This window comes from Marasmius oreades, chromosome 10, assembly GCF_018924745.1.
Source record: "Marasmius oreades isolate 03SP1 chromosome 10, whole genome shotgun sequence".
NCBI classification, from domain to species: Eukaryota; Fungi; Basidiomycota; class Agaricomycetes; order Agaricales; family Marasmiaceae; genus Marasmius; species Marasmius oreades.
In genome coordinates this window covers 613,634-633,203 of record NC_057332.1, presented here as the reverse complement: position 1 = coordinate 633,203, position 19,570 = coordinate 613,634, and the positions used below count along the sequence as shown (strand labels likewise).

Here is a 19,570-nt window from a genome sequence, read left to right as displayed (position 1 = left end):
GAAACGGTTTATCGGGACCTGGGGAGAGGAGGGGCCAGGCCCAAGTTGATATCTGGATTCAAATCGACGGTCAATCTTCATGGTGCCTGTCAAAACGAGGAATCACACTGACGGGTAACGCTTACAGGTCAAGCTGCACGGTGCACCCTGGTACTTCTTGCCTTTTCACAACTGTCGTGTCAGTCGCCAATATGCGGTTGCGCCATCTTTTTGACGGTTCAATATGATGAAGGAGTCCGATTAATACAGTGCTCGAGCGTCCCGACTTTCTCTGGTGAGAAGAGATTCAGAGGTAGCGAAAGGTAAACCTGAAGCAGCATCGAGTCTGTAAAAGGTCAACAAAATGTTCAGGAGAACGATCTCAATTACCGTGCAACTTCAGCTTTTAAATGTTCGAGGACTGACCTCGGTCCTCAAGTCCGAAGCTGCGAGGAGATTCAGATACCGATTCAATGTAAATCAAAATGTGTTAAGGTTCCGGAAAGTGCGGTGCTAGATACCACGGGCCTCGTGTTGATGAGCATGGACCATGTCGGATGGATTGCAGTCGCTTATGACACACTCAGGACCAGGACCAGGAAGGGTGGGGGAGCAGCGACATGCCTTTATGACTATTTGGTGGGGGGTGCGGACAAAAGAATAGTCGAAGACACCCATGTTGATGCAGGGCAGAGGTGGGTATTCGCCGTCCGCTAAGTACAAGCGGAAGGGCAAGCGCGCCTCGTGGGAGGACACGTCCACGTGATTCGACGTATATAATGGAGCCCGTTTGAGTTAGCCTCGTTTCCTGCTTGGCCACGTCCCCTGGTTTGCCTACTTGATTCGTCGCGTTCCGGGGGGTATTTCCGGTCGAAACTACTTTACGTTGGTCAGCAATAAGCAAGTCAAGGGGCAGTAAGTAATTTATCACTGTCCATCCCGTCGGACTGCAACAATCCATTAATTGATACCGGTCGACAGGGAAGCCACTACCTAGTTTACCATCAGCCTTACGACCATTACGACCATCAGGATGCATTTTTTCCCAAGAGCTTTCACTCTCTCAAGCTCTAGTTCTACTCCCAGCACGGACCACGTTCTTTCCACAACGTCACGAAACACCCAGAAGAGGAAGACATTAGCCTCCCATTCATCCCAAACCGATTCTGACACTTCATTCTCATCGTGGAAACCGTCAAAACGTAGCAGATTCTCGTCACTATTTACGTTGGGATCGTTTGATTTTTCAATCGGGGAAACGAAGTCGGCTCACGCTTCTTCCCCGATTCCAGTCCCATCTGCACCGAAAGGCCTCAAGCCTTTCAAGTCTAGGGCGTCACTTTCATCAATGGGAGCAGTTTCAAAGTCTCCACCGACGTGCACCATCTCACTTGAAAACGCTACAGCCAACCCTCGGGTGTTAACATCTCGCGATGTCAATGCTATTCCTTTCCCATCCACCTCTCCACCCTCAAGTCCTGAAGCTTTTCCTAGTGGAAAGCATACTCGGTCTCGTTCCAATCATGTTCTCCTACGTCAGTCTTCGCCTCGCACACACTCATCATCTAAAGGTCATAAACGCAATCGCTCATGTATTTCCGCGTCGGAGCTGGCTCCAGGGGGATATGAACGACCGTCAACTCCTCTTCCGTCATCTTTATATGAGCATGACGATGATAAACCTTGTCCCAAGATAGAACTACCGTCGCTAGTCGACAACGAAACTCTCTGTCCAAGTTTATTGAAGAAGAGGGCGGACGCAAAGCTCGTGGCCATGGTCAGAAGAAGCGTTATGACTGGCTTGCGGGAAAGTGCCGTCGCTGCTTTGAAAGCAAGCGCTGTTCCTGCTTTCGCTTCTGAACCGTTTGACTTGAGTGGACACTCGTTTGAAACGAGCAGCACACTCGTCGGATCCGGTTCTCCTGAGTCTGGCAGCGGTAGCGTTACCTACGACTTTCTCAGTTCATCCGAAGCGGACGCGGCGCTGGAGCGAAAAGCCGAGCTCATGGAACAGGACAGGATTCTTGTCCATCGATTAGGCAAGTACCTCGACGATTGGGGGTATCGAGAGAGACGAGCACCTTTGACGGTTCCCTCGTTTCACCCGGGATCTTACATTACGTTCTTGGAGGAAGGGACTGACAAGGAGAACATTCATTCCACGTTCCTTACCTCCTTGGGCAGCAGTGACGATGCGGATGATGACGACCCTTTTCTTCCCATGGACGTCGACGAACCCGATGTCAGTAATGCTATGCAGGTTGAGGTATCATCTACACCGCCTGAACCGTCCCATATCCGTCGTTCGTCGCCCTCCCCTCCTCCTGTCATTCCCACATGTCGTGCGGAACGGAATCTCGCACTAGATCAGCTCGTCGCCACGTTGACTCTCAAACACCGTGGGGGTAGGAAGACGAGGCCTGGCGAGGTTGAGCAAAGAATTAGGCATCGTTCTAAGCTAAAGCTTGAGCTTTGTTGAAGGTGACATCGTAGATTTGGTCCAAGTCAACTCGGCTATGTTCTACAATGTTGAGCTGAGCTCTCTGTTGGTTGCTGGGCGAACGTGTAATGTTATTGATATTAATGGTCGAGCCGGTGTGATAGCGTATTCTGGTTGTGAGTGTCTTATATCCGACCGTTGGGTGTGTAGCCTCACCTCAACCTCGTTTTTCATCAGCGACAGACGCGCATCTCGGCTCTTCTATGGATCAATTTATTGAACAAAAACGTCAAATCCCACGATCTCTCGGCTTCCTTTCGCATTGTGGTTCCTTACATTTTCCCCATCTTCATCTTACTTTAGCATCCTCTTACTGTCATTGTCGCATTTGCTTTCTAAAAACACATCACATACTACCACATATACCCACACGCACACACATCTGTATATATAGCATTCAACATCACGCATCTTGCATTGCTCTCCGCGATCATTCATTTCGAATTCTTTGTCGACGTTGCTGAGGTTTTGGGTTTTGTTACATTTTTGTTACTTTCTTTTTTCATCTTGCTTCGCCAACTGTGAAGCCAAGTTCTTTCTTCCGACAGGTGCTCAGATCACCTTGCATCTCATGAAGCCGGTTTTCAAACAGTTGATGATCATGTTATGTTAATGTACATGAGGTTACGAACGACGATGGTTTCCTGCAAAAAATACATTTACCTATCTCGGAAGCTTGTGAAACTGATTGGTCGGCGCCCTGGGAAGTTGGAACAACGAATGAGCAACGGCCGACGACAATAACAACTTCCTTCTGACGGCCCGCTCTAACTTGGACGCATCGACATGGAAAGTGCAACAGTAGCCTCTTAAAAGGCGCAGAAACGTACCTCCACTATTCCTATAACCCCTTAGAGGACCCGTGAGGTAAAGACTCAGAGAAGTAACTGCGAGACTACATGTATGACTATCGCTGAAAGAAACTTGGGGGTTTAATTAACTTGGGTTTTAGAGGGCTGGATGTGAGGAAGAAAGAAACTCGACCGTCACATGTCATTCCCGGCAAAGACTGCCGGTTCGCCAATCAGTTTGCCATGCGACATTTCGGGTGTACAAATTGGTAGAAAAAATCCGACACCTCTTAATCTTCCTCCGCACTATCCCACTATCATCCCCACTGTCATCGGGGTCGTCAAACCACCGAAGGCCTTCCATTCGTGTTGCCACAACTTGATGGACGAGTCTCGCAGTAGGAGCGACCAAGTCTCATGAACAAATACATTACTACAAGACTCGGAAAGCCTTCCGGCAAGTGGCCATCGTCCCTGTATCGCTGATACCGTGATACCAAAGGGGGACAGTTCGGATGACAAGAAAGCCATTTCTAGCTGAAAGCGCTCTACGGCGTACAAAGCTTCCCTTCTTGGGAGAGGTGAGTAATATGTTGTAATATGACACTCAGAATTAGCTTTATCAGCTGGCCCAGGTTCATCGGTACTTCTCACACTGCCTATAACCGGTGGAAGATGGAGAAAGAAGCAAAAGGTCTTGGTATATATGATATGCCAAACCCTTACTTTTTACTTCGTTCAAGACGCCTCAAAATCGCTGAATAATGCCTGAAAAACAATCCCAACCACGAATTGTTGTTATCGGTGCAGGGTGCGTCACTTCGTACGACTTCAGCGGAATCTACTGTAGCTGTTGCGTCCGTGTAGAGTGGGTGGAATAGCATTTGGAGTCTATCTACGAAGACAACTTCCGCAATTCGATAACTTCGTCATCTATGAGAAGGCGAACGATCTTGCAGGGACTTGGAGGGTACGTTTTGGACCGTCTTTGTGTGGCACCGCATACTCAATTGATTCGCAGTCGAATACCTACCCTGGATGTTCCTCAGATGTTCCGTCACACTTCTTCTCTCTGTCAACCGACCTTAATCCCGAATGGGACTACACCCATGCGAAGCAGTCTCAATTTCTCGACTATTGGAGAAATATCGCTATAAAATATGACCTTTATTCGCATATGGTGTTCAACACTCTGGTGACCTCGGCGGCCTGGGACCCCAAGAAATCGAAGTATCTTATCACGACCAAAGCAGTGAAGGGTGAGCTCTCGAAAGCCAGCCAACCAGGGAAGCAACTGGTGGAAGAAGCCGCGTTGGAGGAACAACAGGACGAAGCGGAAGTCTTGATCTCGGCCTTGGGTATTCTGGAAGTTGTAAACTTCCCGAAGATTGCAGGCTTGGAGACCTTCAAAGGGGATTTGTTTCATTCCGGTGCATGGGACCATCGTGTGGATTTGAAGGGCAAGCGAGTCGCGGTCGTTGGGAATGGAGCTTCAGCGTACGTTTATCGTTTCAAGGCCAACTGATGTGTAGTTAACCATTGTCACAGGACGCAATTAATCCCTGTGATATCTGAAGACCCGTTGGTGAACATTACGAACCTCTGCCGGACCCCAAGTTGGGTTCTCCCACCGGTATGGCCAGTAACATCAGACAGTGAGAGATGTAGCTGAAATACATACCGCTAGATTCGTAGCGAGATTGGACCCGTGCAGAAATGGATGTTTAGAAACGTGCCTCTGTTCATGCGACTCTACCGACTTCGACATTACCTGAATGTGAGATTTGTATTTGATCCATGATGCAGAGATGGCCCGCTCAACTTTCCTTTCTCAGACTGACTTGTTTTATGGGCTGGTATTCGCAAATGCCTGGACTCGCGCTTTATTTGAGATGGTGAGCACTGCCGATAATTTCGGTTTAGAGAGCTAGTCTCTAATGGACGCTTTCACATAGGGCCTCAAGAAATATATACTGGACGCTGCTCCAAAGAAATATCATGATAAGCTTATCCCAACCTACAGTAGGTAGCTCTTTATACACTTCTTTCACATGGCTTTACTCAGGCTTCGCCTCTAGCTCTGGGGTGCAAGCGTGTCATATTTGATACAGATTATCTCAAATGCTTGCATCGACCGAACGTCACAATGAACTGGGATGGAATTCAATCCATAACTGAAGACGGGGTCATCACGACGACAGGTACTTGAATTGAATCATTCTGAACGTGTTAGGTCTCATTGTCCGTTCAGGCGAAAGATTGTCTTTTGATGTTCTTATATTTGCTACTGGCTTTGTAGCAGTGAGCTTCGGCTTGATTGAAAAGAGTTACCCTGTCTGACTCTGTTCTTGTAGGACGACTACCCGCTACGCGTGAAAGGCACTCGCGAGACAGTCAAGGAGTATTACGACAGGAATGGGGGACCCACGGCGTATATGGGCACTACCTTGCCCGGGTTTCCGAATTTCTACATGATCGCCGGTATGAGCACCCTTCCAATCTACATCGGTCGCAACTCGCTTAGTTTGAACTATTGTAGGTCCTAATACGGCTACAGGACACACATCAGTCATCTACACGGAGGAATGCCAGGTAACTATTCACCGACCAGTTAGACAGATGATTTACCTCCAATAGATCAACTACATGCTACAACTGATTGAACCTGTACTTCGGGGCGACCTCAAGACAGCCGAAGTCACCGACCACGCTACGAAGCGATACAACGACATCATCCAATCTCGACTTAGGAAGTCCGTTTTCGTGGATTGCGTCTCGTGGTATCGCAAAGGTAGTGAAGGAAAAGTGACAAGCATCTTTCCCGGGATGTCTACTTTGTTCTGGTGGTGGTTTAGGCGAGTAAACTGGGAGGATTACAATATATCTGGGCGGACGGAAGAGTGGCAGAGGGAGCAGAGGCGCCAGGAGTGGGTGAGGAGGGTCTTGAAGAATGTTGCACGGGCGATTTTTATCGCATCGTCCATTGTGATGTTCAGGGCGATATGGATCGGTAAATGGGACGCTCTTGTTCAGGAAGTCAAAGTCAGTCTTTCTTTTCATTCCAACCGCTTCTGATCCAATGCTAATGGACCGATTTGAAGCATATCTTGGCACCCTTGTTCCCCATCATAAAGGGATATTATCATCGCGCAATGGTCCTTTTGGCTTAAAGGTGAGTGTGCTCTGACAATGTGACCTCACTCGAGAAGCTGATCTTTTTCCAGCGTGTAGATTTGTACGGTTACTCTTTACCCGGAAGATTTTTTGTACTCTATTGCGTTCCTTCAATGACAAGGCAGGATACCTCCCATCATTCAGGTGAATCTCGTGAAGAACTTCATCCGTGAGTGAGAAAACTAGAACTTCTCAGCTTACACTCTAACACCGCCGAGCCGGGATTAAAGTTAACCTTATGCCGAATAATGTGTGAAAGTATCAACCCACAGCATCGCTTTCCCTTATCATGGCTCACAGGAGCTGACGGGAACATAGTCATGAGACATAGGCTGGAAGATATATTATTTATAACACTCGCGTTCGCCTTCCCAATGCAACGTCGCTTCTCACTATTTTGATTTCAGAAACCAGAGATCAAATGCCGACAGCCACGAACATCCCAAAAACTGCTCGAGCAGCGGTGCTGACACATTGCGGAAAACCTTATGATATCAAAGAGTTCCCGGTCAAACAACCCTCAGAACTGGCGGTCGGAGAATGCCTCATCAAGATGGAATATGCTGGATGCTGTCATTCGGATTTGCATGTTCGAGATAACGATTGGGGTCCACCGCCTCGACTTCCGCTCGTTGGAGGACATGAAGGTATTGGCCACGTTGTAGCAATCGGTGAACACACCCAGACTAAGGTGAAAGTTGGAGATCGGGTTGGGTTGAAATGGATTGCTAGGTCGTGTTTGAGGTAGGCGATTCGCTTATTTGATGAAAGCCGTGTGTTGATGTGCCGCAATAGGTGTGACTTGTGCAGACGCGGGAAGGAGAGCTGTTCGTTTCGTTTCTTGTGGCGCTCTCTTTGTGTCTTATTGAGGGGTATCTTATAGCTTGCCCGTTCCAGCGCAGTCATGGTTTTACCGACCATGGCACCTTTGCTGAGTACTGTGTATGACTTCCTGCCTCTCCGAGGCGTGTTCCTTACTAATGGTGGTACATCAGGTGTCATATACGGACTACGTGACGCCTATTCCAGAGAGCCTGGAGAGCGCTGCTGCTACTCCAATTCTCTGCGCGGTAGGTTCAGTGCCATTTAGGTCATGCCGGGTTCTTAACCTCAACTCAGGGTGTCACTGTATACAAAGCACTGAAGGAAACGAAAGCGATAATCGGCGAATGGGTAGCCATCTCGGGAGCTGGTGGAGGTCTCGGACATTTGGGTACGTTCTTCTTTTCTGAGATTTGAACCCGTAATTGATGTTCGTTGGTAGCGGTACAGTACGCCGTCGCGATGGGATTCCGCGTTATTGCGATCGGTATATCTTCTTTCGACTCGATTTCAACGCGCTTTTATGAATACGTTTACGTTCTTTCAGATTCGGGCTTATCCAAGAAGGAACTGTGCCACAAACTTGGCGCGGAGAAGTGGGTTGATTTTATGGAGTCGAAGGACGTTGTCAAGGAAGTCCAAGAAGCAACAGGAGGATTGGGTTCTCATGCAGCAGTGATCGCTGTCGGCAATGTGAGCCTTGCATGATCTTCAAGCAGTCGAGAATCTCACCGTCGGATTAGGCTACCCCATTCAATCAAGCCCTGTTATATCTACGTCCTAGCGGAACCCTAGTTTGCGTCGGCGTGCCTGCCGCGGGTGCGATGTTAAACGTTCCATTGAATATGCTAGTTCCCAAGGTATCTCTTCGCCATGCCTTGATGAATGTTCTGATTAATCTCCGGTTCTAGTGCTTGAACATCGTTGGAACATCAACCGGGTATGTATTATTACCTTTCAATCTCATCATACCCGACTCGCTGTTCTTTATGTGTAGAAATCGCCAGGACATGGCAGAGGCTTTGAATATCGTTGCAAGTGGGAAGGTCAGATGTCACCATGAGGTTAAGCCTCTAGATGAAGTTAACAAGTACGTTTTGACCGTACCCTCTAATTATCGGTCCGTGGTTTACTGATTTTCGCCCCACAGCGTGATGGAAGACATGCATCAAGCGAAGCTTACTGGGAGAGTGGTTCTCAAGATTCAATAGTGTATGTATGCCACTGTAATCATTGCCACGGTAATGTAAATTCAAGAGGCTGGTCATGATGGATGGACATACATAACATAAGTACCTTGATCGTGTTTGTTCAACGTCGTATTGTTATCCTATATATAATGGGACAAAGAGACCTGATTATCAGCGATTATCAGCGATTATCTCCAAAAAATGATCTATGCGACAGGACCAGGGTAAATTAAAGCGGAGATCGAAATTTCCTGCGTGCACGACAATGTCCCCTCCCTTTGAGCTACAGTAACGTAGTATTTTTCATGTTCCTGTTTATTTATTCCTACTGTTATCTGACATGCATCTATACTTCAACTGTTATGAGATGTAACTTTTATATTCCCACACACTTTTTTGGTAATAATTTGTCATCTCTCACTGTCTCCTCTCCCCTTCTCTAACTGTACTGTTTTTCCACAGGTTACAGGTTTTTCTGTGCATGGGACAGGGAGGGAATGGGGTAGGCCACCCTGTACAAAGTTCTGTACACAGTACAAGTCCTCCACCTGCTATTTATGTCACCCACTATACAACATGTACTGATTTGGCACAGAATACTTTCCCCATGGGTTTGTACCTGTAAAATGGGATAGAGCATGGCCATACCTGCAGATAGGGAAGTTGGAACAGCACGGGTTGGTGGGTTTTCCTGTGCATGGGATGGGGCTGGAATGGATTAGTCACCCTGTACAAGTCCCATACCCACCATACTTTTTTCCATGGGTAACGGGTAGGACAGGTGTAATTACGCCTCTGACACAGGATGTTCACAGAACAGGTCATGTGATATGAATACAGTGGGCCAAGGGACACAAACTTTCCCCCCATGGGTGATTCATGCTGTTCACTACCTGCAGAACTCCTACAGAGCGCAAGTAAGCAGGTGTATAAACATGCAAAAAAACTCGGCACAAAGGGCCGGGTCATAAGCTTGTCTTATTGTCTTGTGATTTTTGTACACACGTGACTGATCGGACTCTTTGGTGCGACTGTGTGGGACTCTTGCTCTTGCTCTACCATGATACTTATGATTAATTGCAGCCGCATTCGCATTTCTTGCGATCCCTATAAAGGACCCTTCTATCAGAACTTTTCAAATCTCAAGCACCATGTCTTCGAATGAAACCAACATTCCCAAAACCCAGCGAGCGGTCGTTATGTCGCGGTTCAAACAACCTCTCGAAGTGAAGAATGACTTTCCCGTGACCAAACCGTCCGACCTGAAGCCTGGACAGTGCTTGGTGAAGCTGGAATATTCAGGATGCTGTCATTCGGATGTTCATATTAGAGATAATGATTGGAGTACTGGGGCTTTTATGTCATTGCCAACCGTGGGCGGACATGAAGGGGTTGGGAAGGTAGTCGCTATTGCGGAGGGGACACTCTCGGTCGGAGCAAATCCCGTCAAAGTGGGAGATAGGGTTGGACTGAAGTGGTTCGGTAATGCGTGTTTGAGGTCCGTGTCAAGTTCCTCTGCAATGTTTCCTTTCTGCTTTCCGGCTAACTAAAAGCGTGCAGATGCGAGATGTGCCGGATGGGATGGGAAACTTGTTAGTGTTGCGCTTAGTTTCCGTTGAGGCACATCGTTTATTCATTCACAGGCTGTCCTGTCGCTCGAGCGTCCACACATGGATGTTTGATACATGGCACGTTCCAGGAGTATGCCGTATGTCCTCTCTCATTTATTTTGACTAGTGCTAACATTCTCCTGAAATAGGTTTCATATACCGACTACGTCACTCCCATACCTGATAATCTGGATGGGGCCGAAGCAGCACCCCTTCTCTGTGCTGTAAGCACATATCAGCTTTGTATTCCCAAGAGTTCATATTCATTTTATTGCAGGGCCTGACCATATATCGAGCGCTCAAGGAAACAAAGGCGAAAGCTGGTCAATGGGTTGCCATCACGGGAGCTGGTGGCGGCCTAGGTCATTTGGGTATATTTTCCCGTGTATCTCGAGTTCGAGTTTCATATGAAATCATGCCCCAGGTGTCCAGTTCGCCGTTGTTCAGGGACTGAGGGTCATTGCTATCGGTACTGAAGTACTGACCTCCGACTGCTCACGGAAATCTGACATGCAAACTCATAGACACCGGAGCGGAAAAGAAGGAGCTCTGCATGAAACTCGGCGCGGAACGTTGGGTCGATTTCAAGGAAACGAAAGACCTAGTTCAAGACGTTATTCAAGCTGCAGATGGTGTAGGACCTCATGCTGCTGTAGTTGCCGTTGGCCATGTAGGTCTTTCACTCCTTTCGATACCCTCAAGCTAGTAATAAATCGAGGAAACCAGCCTCAGCCATTCAATAGCGCATTGCGATATCTTCGTACGACGGGCACTCTTGTCGCCGTGGGTATGCCTACTGGGGACTCGACGCTTAACGTCCCGATTGGACTGTTGATTTCGAAGGTAATTGTGTGAAGCGACAAACCCTCGGTAGGACTCATCCAGTTCATAGGTATTGAAAATTGTTGGGACAGCTACCGGGTATGTCTAACATTTATCGTCGTGGCGATTGTCTAACGATTCTGCTTCATCGTATGTATGTTTTTGCAGAACACGCCAGGACATGGAAGAAGTCTTGAGGATGGCAGCTACCGGTAGAATCAGATGCAAAGTTGATGTTAGAAAGCTTGAAGATGTCAACCAGTACGTGCGCCTCGGAACTGTTTGGACATGGCCTGGATATTGAATTACTGTTCTACAAGGGTTATGGATGATATGGTTGCAGGCAAGGTGAATGGAAGGGTTGTTTTGAAGATTTGAGCTGGTAGATCATCATGATTGGTAAGGAAAGAAGACCGCGGAGCGAAGATGTATTCTATTTCTTGTAAGAAATCCAGATACACGGTTCAAGATTTTGGTGTTCGATTCCTCAGATTCTTCACAACTGTCGAGAGTCGAACAGCTGGCGGATGACGGTGAGGATCGAGCTCGTCCTTGACAAAAGCCGCACCAAAGTCAATGTCTGACTTTATCGCGGTCAGCAACACGGACAAGAAGCGTATATTGTACAACACTATTTTTGCGCTTTTCCGATCGCACTGGTCCAAGTAAGTCTTTTGCTGTGGTAAATCGAAGCGCGAGTTTCTCACACGCCTCGAATCCTTTCAGAGTCTTCGACGACGTGGTACTTGGCACATCCGGGCTGTAGTCGTCGTTCGACCAGATGGATATGTCGGAACCGTTACCCCCCTTGACGATCTGGTGGACTTGAATGCCTATTTCTGCCGTTTCTGCATTGTATAATACAGCTGTTGTATAGGGATCAATGTAAGTACATATCAAGGCAATGGAACGTGTTCATGTCAGACCTTCATTGCAAAAAAGGTCCGTAACAAAAATGAATCGCATACATACCTTGGACTTGGGTGTCGATGGGCCCAACATGCTGGTTAGTTACCTCGGCTGGATTAATGCTGTTGTGGCTAATACTATACGGGAGTAGTTCCATAAACCAGTCCATTAATTGTCAATTATTCTATCTCTCCTACACTACCATTAAACGACCACAAGTTCAATGCGAAGCCGACAATTAGAGACCAAAAGGGCTAAATAGTAGGCTAAGAGGTGATTAGGAAAAGCTGATATGACACTACGGTGAATCGAGAACCTATCACACGTCGTGAGTTGCCATTGAGGCGCATGCAGTCAGGAGGACTTACCATGGTTGATCCGTCTCTTAAACCGGGACAGCTTTACAGCCAATAGCCCAAGCAATGGCAGACTTGAGACTGTCCTCGTCGTCTGGAACATCCTGTTCAGGGTAGTAGCCCTGGTAGTATGCTACCTGCTGGTGGACAGAAAGATCATAGATGTCGGCCATCTTCATCAATGGTGGTATCCTGACATTGACTTTCCCCGTGGATACGTCTGTCCCTCACTTCTTGACTGGCTGACCATCAGCCATCTAGAGCCACGATACCGGGTCGAGGTCATGTGTCGACATGAATCGTGGACGGGGAACACAGAAACTCACCACTTCAACTGGATACCATTTTGACCAAGGCCTATCCCCTCTACAAAAAGGTACTTCCTGAAGGGGCCCGGCATTTCCATTTATTTGGAGGTTAAGGAACTGCATCGGGCTTGCAATCAACCAACCCATGAACAGAGGAAGCAACCTTCTTACTTTGGTTATGACTGCCTTGGTGGCAGCCGACTCTTTGATACATTCAGCCATGCTGACCTTAAGGGCCTCCATGTCCTTCTGCACAAGATCCGTGTGGGATTTCAGCATTCCCAAGTTTTCATCTATTATCTCGTCCTCCATGACCCTGGTCTCATCTCTGACCCAGAGGTCCTCCTCGACCACCCTGACCCCATCTCTGACACCGTGAAGGTCCTCCTTGACCACCCTCATATCGTCTTTCAGATTTTGGACGTCTCTGTGTGTACCCCTGGCGAGGTCTTCGAGTGCTTCCAAGCGGTTTCCATGTTCTTGTAGGGTGTTTTGGATCTTTTGCAGCATTTCGTGAAGCTGCGGTGTCCCAGGGCCTGAGCGATGCGTCAGTACGTGCATTGCGAACGCATATATTTACATGGCGCAGCCTGACCTTGGATGGGGCCGTCGACTGTTTCTAACTCATTTACCTGTCAGAGCGAGAAGCTGTGAGAGGGGATCGAACGCACTGTATTGGGGGAGGACGAAACTTTTGAAGGGCCCGGCTACACCGATATCGGCCACCGTAACAGGTTCGCGAGGGATTTGAGGCTTTGGTGTAACATATTCGAATATTCCAGGCTGTGAATTTGGAAGCACTATCGGCATTTGTGGTGGTGGTACGAAAGGTGAATAGTGTGGCAGAATAGGGGTAACGACCGAACGCAACATGAAACGCAACGGCTCCCGGTCCGGTCGTTCCCAAAACTGACGCCAGCGTCTCCCTTCCTCAACGATACGGGAAGACAATCGCTCCCTTGTATGCAAACCCACGGTAGGGTGAGGTGACCATTCTCAACTTCGGCCTTGAGTTCCATCTACTACTATTCCATTGCTATTCCACCTGGCACAAACTTACCATCGCTGTCAAAAGGTTGATTCTGCAGTGTGCACAGCGCACGCTCATCTTTCCATATGGGCCGCCACTGGCAGCACTAGTCGCTCCCCGTCTTCTCATGCTGATGATTTCGATTTCCTTCTTGGTTGTGGAGTTACGACTTTCAATCCGCCGTTCGTCCGGAGCAAAACCTGACTTACGAACACTATGCCGCGAAGGGGGTACTCCTAGCACGTTCGTCCCGCGACAAGCATCTGGAGGACCGTGGTGCAGTGGCGCTCGCAAGGTGTTCGTCATATACGACGTTACTAAGTATAAATGACTCTGTACGACTTCACAATGATTTCATAGTTCTGGATTGGAACGTAGTAGGCTATACTATTAATGCTGTTGCGACCCAACTGCTTATAGTACTGGTGCTCGGCCGGTAAACTAATCTGACTGTGACGCGAAGATGACGCGTCTGGTTGAACGCGACGCGGCCCCTGACAGCACGTGATGGTGTGGTGCCCTATATAAAGCGTTACTGACTGCGGCGCGCGTTAAGCGCGTTTTGGATTCCTTCCCTGCCCTTGTTCTCATTGACCTTCCTGACCTCGCGTCTACTTCCCTACCCGCCTTTGTGGTCGGCTGGAGACCCTTACAACACACGTTGCTTTGATTCGGAATAAAGGAAGAACAGGTATGTTGCTTTGACCTTACTTTGACCTATTCCTTTCCTTCCTTTGTGTTCACGCTGCGCAGATGCAGATTGCCCATAAACGAAAACACTCGAGTGATCTCGGTTCGCAGGGAAAGTCACCTAAACGAGGTCGATTCTCGTCGTTGTTTGGGTTAAGTATTTTCGAGTATGATCGTCAAGATGCGTCGTCATCTTCGTATCGCGTACCCAAGGCGCCGCCGACGTGCACAGTTTCCCTAGAGACCGCTGGTGTGCTGGAAAGATATTCAAAAAATGCTACTCTTGCGTCATCTTCTTCCGAATCAATACCGATCATATCGTTACCTGTTGCCACACGCTTTCGATGTTCACCTTCATCATCTCAATCATTGTTCAAAGGCCACCATACCCGATCCAACATTGTCCCGGTATCTCAAGATGAACGAATTCTGACACCTCCTAGCAATCTCAGAAAACGAGGAGATGTGAAGCTGGTTGCGATGGTCAGGAGGAGTGTTGTTGCTGCAAACTGTGTCGATGGAAGTCAGGACGTTCTTCTGGCACAACGATTGGGTGGGTACTTGGACTTATGGGGTTGGAGGGAACGAGAGCAGGAAGAGCGGGATGTGGAGTCGGCCTTTGAAATGGATGTGGATGATGAGGGGCAAGATGACGATGGGGAGACGAAGCCGTTGGTCAAATCCGTACTGATATCATCACCATCACCATCACCATCGAATCAATACACCAAATTATCTCTCGACCAGCTGGTCGCGACGCTCACGTTGAAGCACCATGAACGGTCTTTAGTGACAGGACGTTTGAAGGAACGTGATGCGACAGTTTCGCGGACGATAAAGAGGAGTTCTTCGTGTTTGAGGTGGGAACTTGGTCAAATGTAAAGTGGATGTGAAATTTCCTTTGCTTTCTTTTTCTGTTCGAAAAACTGTATTCTTACGATGCTCTAGCTCACACACTTGTACCATAACCTGCGCCTCGCTATCTCCCGTCTGCTGTACTTCCTATGTTGCTCAATATGCATCATGCCTTTGCTTTTATGAAAGATTGGTAACCCGCACGGGATGGAATTTAACTGTCTGTTACGAGTTTCGCCGCCCGTCGGATTCCAAGTCCTCTGTACTTAGGTGATGGTGAGAGGCGCACTCGTTCCCCCAGATACGTAACCAAAGCTCTAACCAACCAATTCCAATGAGCCTATTTAAAGAGGACTCCCCGGAGAGTCCCGAGAGCCGGAGCGTGGTATTGGTCTTTGTCTTCAACCGCCATGACAGTGCCAACTGCTCAAGGTCAACAGCATCGGGGAGGTAAAAATCCCGGTTCTGAATATGTCACTTACTAAACTCCTTCAATAACCCCAACAGAACCATACTAATTGACAAATTGTGAACTCATAAGACTCGGATGGCGACGTGCATTCTACCGTCCCACGCGTCGTTTATGCGGTATCGAATCAACAGTCCGAATACTTCGCTCGGTCCTTGTGGACATATAGCATGTGGATGACCAGATTCAAAGCAAACCTGACCTACCCTATAGCTACTCTCTTTTCGGCAACTACGTATTCCTGAGAACTCTTCGAGGCGTATATAAAGGGTTGGCCTGGCCCCTACCTTGACTTCAGCGCCATGACAGTAACCGCTCGACAGCGTCGAATTTTTGTGTTTTCTCATGCTCGAACGTCTTCCAACCTATTTATTCGTTTACTGGAGAGCCACCCTGCCTTAGGAATTAAATCGGCAAGTTCTTTCCCCTGTTTGTGTTCAAGAAGGACCGTGATATTGAAAAACCATTACAGTACCCTTTCCTGGTAAAACTTGTCATTTAGACTCGGAGACTATCTGATATCCTCTTACTCACGTTCCGGCGGCTGCAGGACGCTTTTCTGTTTGGGCCGGAAGCTCTGAGTAGGAGAGTGGGCACTAACGCTCCATTTATAGAAAAAATGAGAAAGATGCATTCGAGTAAACTCACCTTGTCACCCTTTCCTTGTCTTTCAGACTCATTCCACCTTTTCTCTATCCAGACGCGACATTCCAATCCCAGTTTGAAGCTATGGAACGCGCGATTGGAGAGATAGAAGCTCAGGTGAGTCGTTAAGTTCGTGAGCCAAGCGGAGTTCTCAACATTTCACTATGCAATTCCAGGGAAAGATCCCCGTCTTCAAAGAGCACGCGTACTGCTTGATGTACTCGGACATACTTCGAAACGAAGGCCGATCGATCGCAGCGATTGTAGACAAATATCTGGATATTCCCGAGGCAGAGAGGGAGAACCAGGCCACTGCAGCACCTTCTTTCCCCATTCCAAATCCTACCTTCCTTCCAGACCGCCTATTTGCCACATTCACGCCCGTTTTTATTATCCGCCACCCATGTCGCATGGTTCCCTCTCTCAGACGAGCTGTACAGTCTATAGGAGCGGTTTACCCTAACGAGGACACCGTTTTCGACACCCAGTTCAAATGGCAGCGAATGGTGTATGATTGTTACAAGGCCTGGCTCTCTACGCCAGAAGGGATCGAAGCAGTGGGAGGAGCCTCTTTTGCGGAACATCTCCCCGTCGTCGTAGATGGTGATAGACTTGTTAATAACGCTCAAGAACAAATGGAGTCACTGTGTCAGATTGTGGGTCTTGACCCGTCCGGGATTCAGTATGAATGGGAAGCCCAGGAATCTGAAACTCCGGGGCAGGCTGTATTTGTTGGGACACTTCATAACTCGACCGGGATCATTAAAAGCAAAGTAAGTAGCCCAGTTGAATGATAAGCCGGAGGACTCACGAGAGTCGCAGGACCGGAGTGGTGAAAGTCCAGTGTTGGAAGAGGAGGTAAAGAAATGGACGGCTGAGTGGGACGAGAAGACGGCGGAGGTCATGAGATTTTGGGTCGAGAAGGCGATGGAAGACTACGACTATCTTTTGAAACGTAGCATTTGAGGTGGTGTGCATGTGTTTCACTGTTATTAAACATTGACAGACCGCCCAACGACTACTAAAGTTGGGGTTGACTTAAAAGACCACGGATCTCATCTTCCCAGTCAAGGTACTTAGGCTATGGTTCTCAATTGTGTATTTTGCGGAGTTATAGCACACCTCCCTCAAGAGAGTGGCGAAGTGCAGGAACTTGAATATGTGATTAAACGTGCGTCCCTCGAACTATGGACTAGCAACGCGACGAGCTGCGGCCCGACGACGTGGGGTTATCATCCTGCTCTTGCCATTGAGGTCGAATTTCAGACTGTGGCTTGGATTCCTGTCAATGGTGTCGTTTTGTTTTCACCACCGTCCTTTTGTTATATCGATTATATACACAAATAAGAATAAATCACTTTCTCAAGCCTATCAGCAAAATGACATAATGCTTTTTGCCTTTTTTCGGCTTTTTTCGGCTTTTTTGATGGCAGGCAAGTCACAAGACACTTTTCGTTACGTTTTTAACTATATATAGATAAGAAAAGCTGTAATTACTCTTTCCAAATCTTATGTAATTATATTTACTTCTGTTTGTGTGTTCACACTCAGAACCGACTTGTCCCAAAAGGGACATAGATTGCGGCTTGTCGGCTTTTCTGTATTTTTGGTGGGGAAAAAGCCGAAAAAAGCCAGACAAGCCAGCACTGTATGTTTACTGATGAACCACCCATGGTAGGATAAAAAACATATGTTGGCACCCTTCCAGAATCATCAAACTTGGCTCTGAAATTACTTCGTTTCACACTTATAGCTGGATTGCCCGACCGAACTGATAATGTCCTATTGGAGTTTGAATTAAATCATTAATTGACTGTTTCCAATTTTGGCCTTATTTCCAGGTTCTCTTGACTACACTGAAGAAGATTTGATTTGATGTCTCCTGCACTGCAGCTGAGCACTGGTTCTGAGTACTGATTACCTGGCACTTTTTCTCTAGCATTTATTGAAGATGCTTCATTTAGTATTTGAGGTCATGGAAGTGGGATTGGCAACACAACATTCTTTGTCAGCCTTTTGTCTCTTATCTCTACAATAGTGACTTACCCTCAATACCTCTCACCTGGAGTATCTTCTCTTATTGACAGAGATAATTGTTCTACGAAGTATGATGGAAGTTTTCAGGGGCACTAATGGGCAAAGTATACCACTCAAGAATCAACCTAATATCAGAGCTACAGAAGTAGCACCAACACCAAATCACTCTATGTCGTCCAGGTCGCCTTAATCAAAGGACTCACTGTCCAATCATGGTCCGGACTTGTCTAGAGTCCCTTCCTTTGTGTTAGAGTACAGAATGGGGTACACATGGATTAGGTATGTGGTACACTACATTAGTGTATGTTGGTTACCGTCTATCGTATGCTCTCATCGTCGTTGGAGTACTGGCTTGTAAGGATAGGGTGTTGCGCCTGTTTTGTGCAATACTATAAAAGACTTCAATTTTTGCTTTTAAGAAAGAAGAACAGATAATAATTAGTGGAAATAAGAGGACTAGAGATAGCCTGATCTGCTAGTCAAAACCCTAGACCTCTGTTTGAAGGAAATTGAATAGAGAGAGATCTTCGAGAAGAGTAATCCGAAACCTGTAGAACTTCGAGAAGACAGCTATTTCCAAACCTTCTATGTTCATTGGCCTCTCTGCCTTCGGTAACATGTTTTGGGTAATCAAGGGATATTATTCTATTTTGTTTTACTTCTATTAGACATCGAGGAAAACAGATTACAGACAGATTGTTAAGACATTGACAGATATTAGAGCGAAGTTAGATCTGGGATTGAAAACTTCTGAATAAGATTAGATTACTCAGAGATAGGATAAGAGAAGTCAGATAAGAGGAGATTAGAAATTGTCCAAGGGAAAGTGTTTTTGGACATCGAGCAGATTAGGGGAACAAGAGATATGAGATTCATTCGATCATAGCAGCGGAAAGATGTGGAATGGAAAGGAGCAATCGAATATGCAGACCATGCGTCTGACTTCAGACCAGAAGAAAGAGGGGCTTGGACCTACAAGGACTGCACATGGAAGAAACCGAGAAGACCGAGAAGAGAGAGGGAAGAAGAAGATTATACTCAAAAGCGACGAAGAAATGGCCAAAGAAGGAAATTCGACGTCTATTCCAATTCTTTTCTCATCTAAATCAGAGATTCAGTAGAAAATCTGTTTATTATTTACTTTTCATATTTTCTAGTTCTCAAGCGGTATATAAGGAGCCCTGTAAAAGCTAGGATTCTTTAGTTTAGTACTGCCCAGTTGGTGCAATCAAGCAGTTAGTACTGCCCAAATTGTACGATTAAGCAGGAACTCTCAAAGTGATTGGATTTTGCCCTGACTTCGTCAGTGTGTGTTGGTTTTGGTCAGAACACAGATTTGGATTTGGAATTTGGTTAAGTCCACTTGGGGACTTTTGACAGATT

General features: G+C 47.2%; 7 protein-coding genes across 8 annotated transcripts; 6 read left to right on the top strand and 1 right to left on the bottom strand.

Annotated features, from left to right (window-relative positions):
* The first annotated feature begins 793 nt into the window (after positions 1-793).
* On the top strand, positions 794-3,151 carry E1B28_002237 (uncharacterized protein). Its single transcript, XM_043159143.1, has 3 exons — positions 794-894; positions 961-2,595; positions 2,657-3,151. Exon 2 carries the CDS (start codon positions 1,013-1,015, stop codon positions 2,456-2,458), a length of 1,446 nt encoding a protein of 481 aa, XP_043002742.1. The 5' UTR covers positions 794-894; positions 961-1,012; the 3' UTR covers positions 2,459-2,595; positions 2,657-3,151.
* Positions 3,152-3,571: 420 nt separating this feature from the next.
* On the top strand, positions 3,572-6,687 carry E1B28_002236 (uncharacterized protein). The gene is made up of 16 exons (XM_043159142.1): positions 3,572-3,851; positions 3,906-4,081; positions 4,138-4,240; positions 4,292-4,767; positions 4,819-4,903; positions 4,958-5,047; positions 5,106-5,165; positions 5,226-5,292; positions 5,349-5,471; positions 5,522-5,571; positions 5,625-5,751; positions 5,810-5,862; positions 5,908-6,312; positions 6,372-6,442; positions 6,495-6,613; positions 6,675-6,687. Exons 2-14 carry the CDS (start codon positions 4,035-4,037, stop codon positions 6,438-6,440), a joined length of 1,755 nt encoding a protein of 584 aa, XP_043002741.1. The 5' UTR covers positions 3,572-3,851; positions 3,906-4,034; the 3' UTR covers positions 6,441-6,442; positions 6,495-6,613; positions 6,675-6,687.
* A 48-nt stretch (positions 6,688-6,735) lies between these two features.
* On the top strand, positions 6,736-8,530 carry E1B28_002235 (uncharacterized protein). Its single transcript, XM_043159141.1, has 11 exons — positions 6,736-7,188; positions 7,240-7,271; positions 7,328-7,386; positions 7,440-7,514; positions 7,564-7,657; positions 7,709-7,753; positions 7,814-7,959; positions 8,010-8,126; positions 8,178-8,206; positions 8,264-8,356; positions 8,417-8,530. Exons 1-11 carry the CDS (start codon positions 6,866-6,868, stop codon positions 8,475-8,477), a joined length of 1,074 nt encoding a protein of 357 aa, XP_043002740.1. The 5' UTR covers positions 6,736-6,865; the 3' UTR covers positions 8,478-8,530.
* Positions 8,531-9,226: 696 nt separating this feature from the next.
* E1B28_002234 (uncharacterized protein) lies at positions 9,227-11,360 on the top strand. 2 transcript variants are annotated; one of them, XM_043159140.1, is made up of 12 exons: positions 9,227-9,481; positions 9,540-9,954; positions 10,017-10,048; positions 10,100-10,164; positions 10,216-10,290; positions 10,344-10,437; positions 10,491-10,535; positions 10,591-10,736; positions 10,793-10,909; positions 10,959-10,987; positions 11,057-11,149; positions 11,209-11,360. In XM_043159140.1, the coding sequence occupies exons 2-12, from the start codon at positions 9,608-9,610 to the stop codon at positions 11,264-11,266; spliced, it is 1,101 nt and encodes a 366-aa protein (XP_043002739.1). In that variant the 5' UTR covers positions 9,227-9,481; positions 9,540-9,607; the 3' UTR covers positions 11,267-11,360. The 2 variants fall into 2 exon arrangements, with proteins under 2 accessions (XP_043002739.1, XP_043002738.1); XM_043159139.1 differs by lacking the exon at positions 9,227-9,481 and having other exon boundaries at positions 9,516-9,954; positions 10,793-10,987.
* A 1,020-nt stretch (positions 11,361-12,380) lies between these two features.
* Positions 12,381-13,334, bottom strand: E1B28_002233 (uncharacterized protein; the record flags this gene model as incomplete). Its single annotated transcript, XM_043159138.1, has 4 exons — positions 12,381-12,410; positions 12,480-12,997; positions 13,057-13,074; positions 13,133-13,334. 4 exons carry the CDS (start codon positions 13,332-13,334, stop codon positions 12,381-12,383), a joined length of 768 nt encoding a protein of 255 aa, XP_043002737.1.
* A 717-nt stretch (positions 13,335-14,051) lies between these two features.
* E1B28_002232 (uncharacterized protein) lies at positions 14,052-15,260 on the top strand. The gene is made up of 2 exons (XM_043159137.1): positions 14,052-14,182; positions 14,245-15,260. The coding sequence occupies exon 2, from the start codon at positions 14,245-14,247 to the stop codon at positions 15,061-15,063; it is 819 nt and encodes a 272-aa protein (XP_043002736.1). The 5' UTR covers positions 14,052-14,182; the 3' UTR covers positions 15,064-15,260.
* A 731-nt stretch (positions 15,261-15,991) lies between these two features.
* E1B28_002231 (uncharacterized protein) lies at positions 15,992-17,116 on the top strand (the record flags this gene model as incomplete). The annotated part of the gene is made up of 4 exons (XM_043159136.1): positions 15,992-16,143; positions 16,206-16,267; positions 16,327-16,923; positions 16,973-17,116. Exons 1-4 carry the CDS (start codon positions 16,125-16,127, stop codon positions 17,114-17,116), a joined length of 822 nt encoding a protein of 273 aa, XP_043002735.1. The 5' UTR covers positions 15,992-16,124.
* Positions 17,117-19,570: the final 2,454 nt, after the last annotated feature.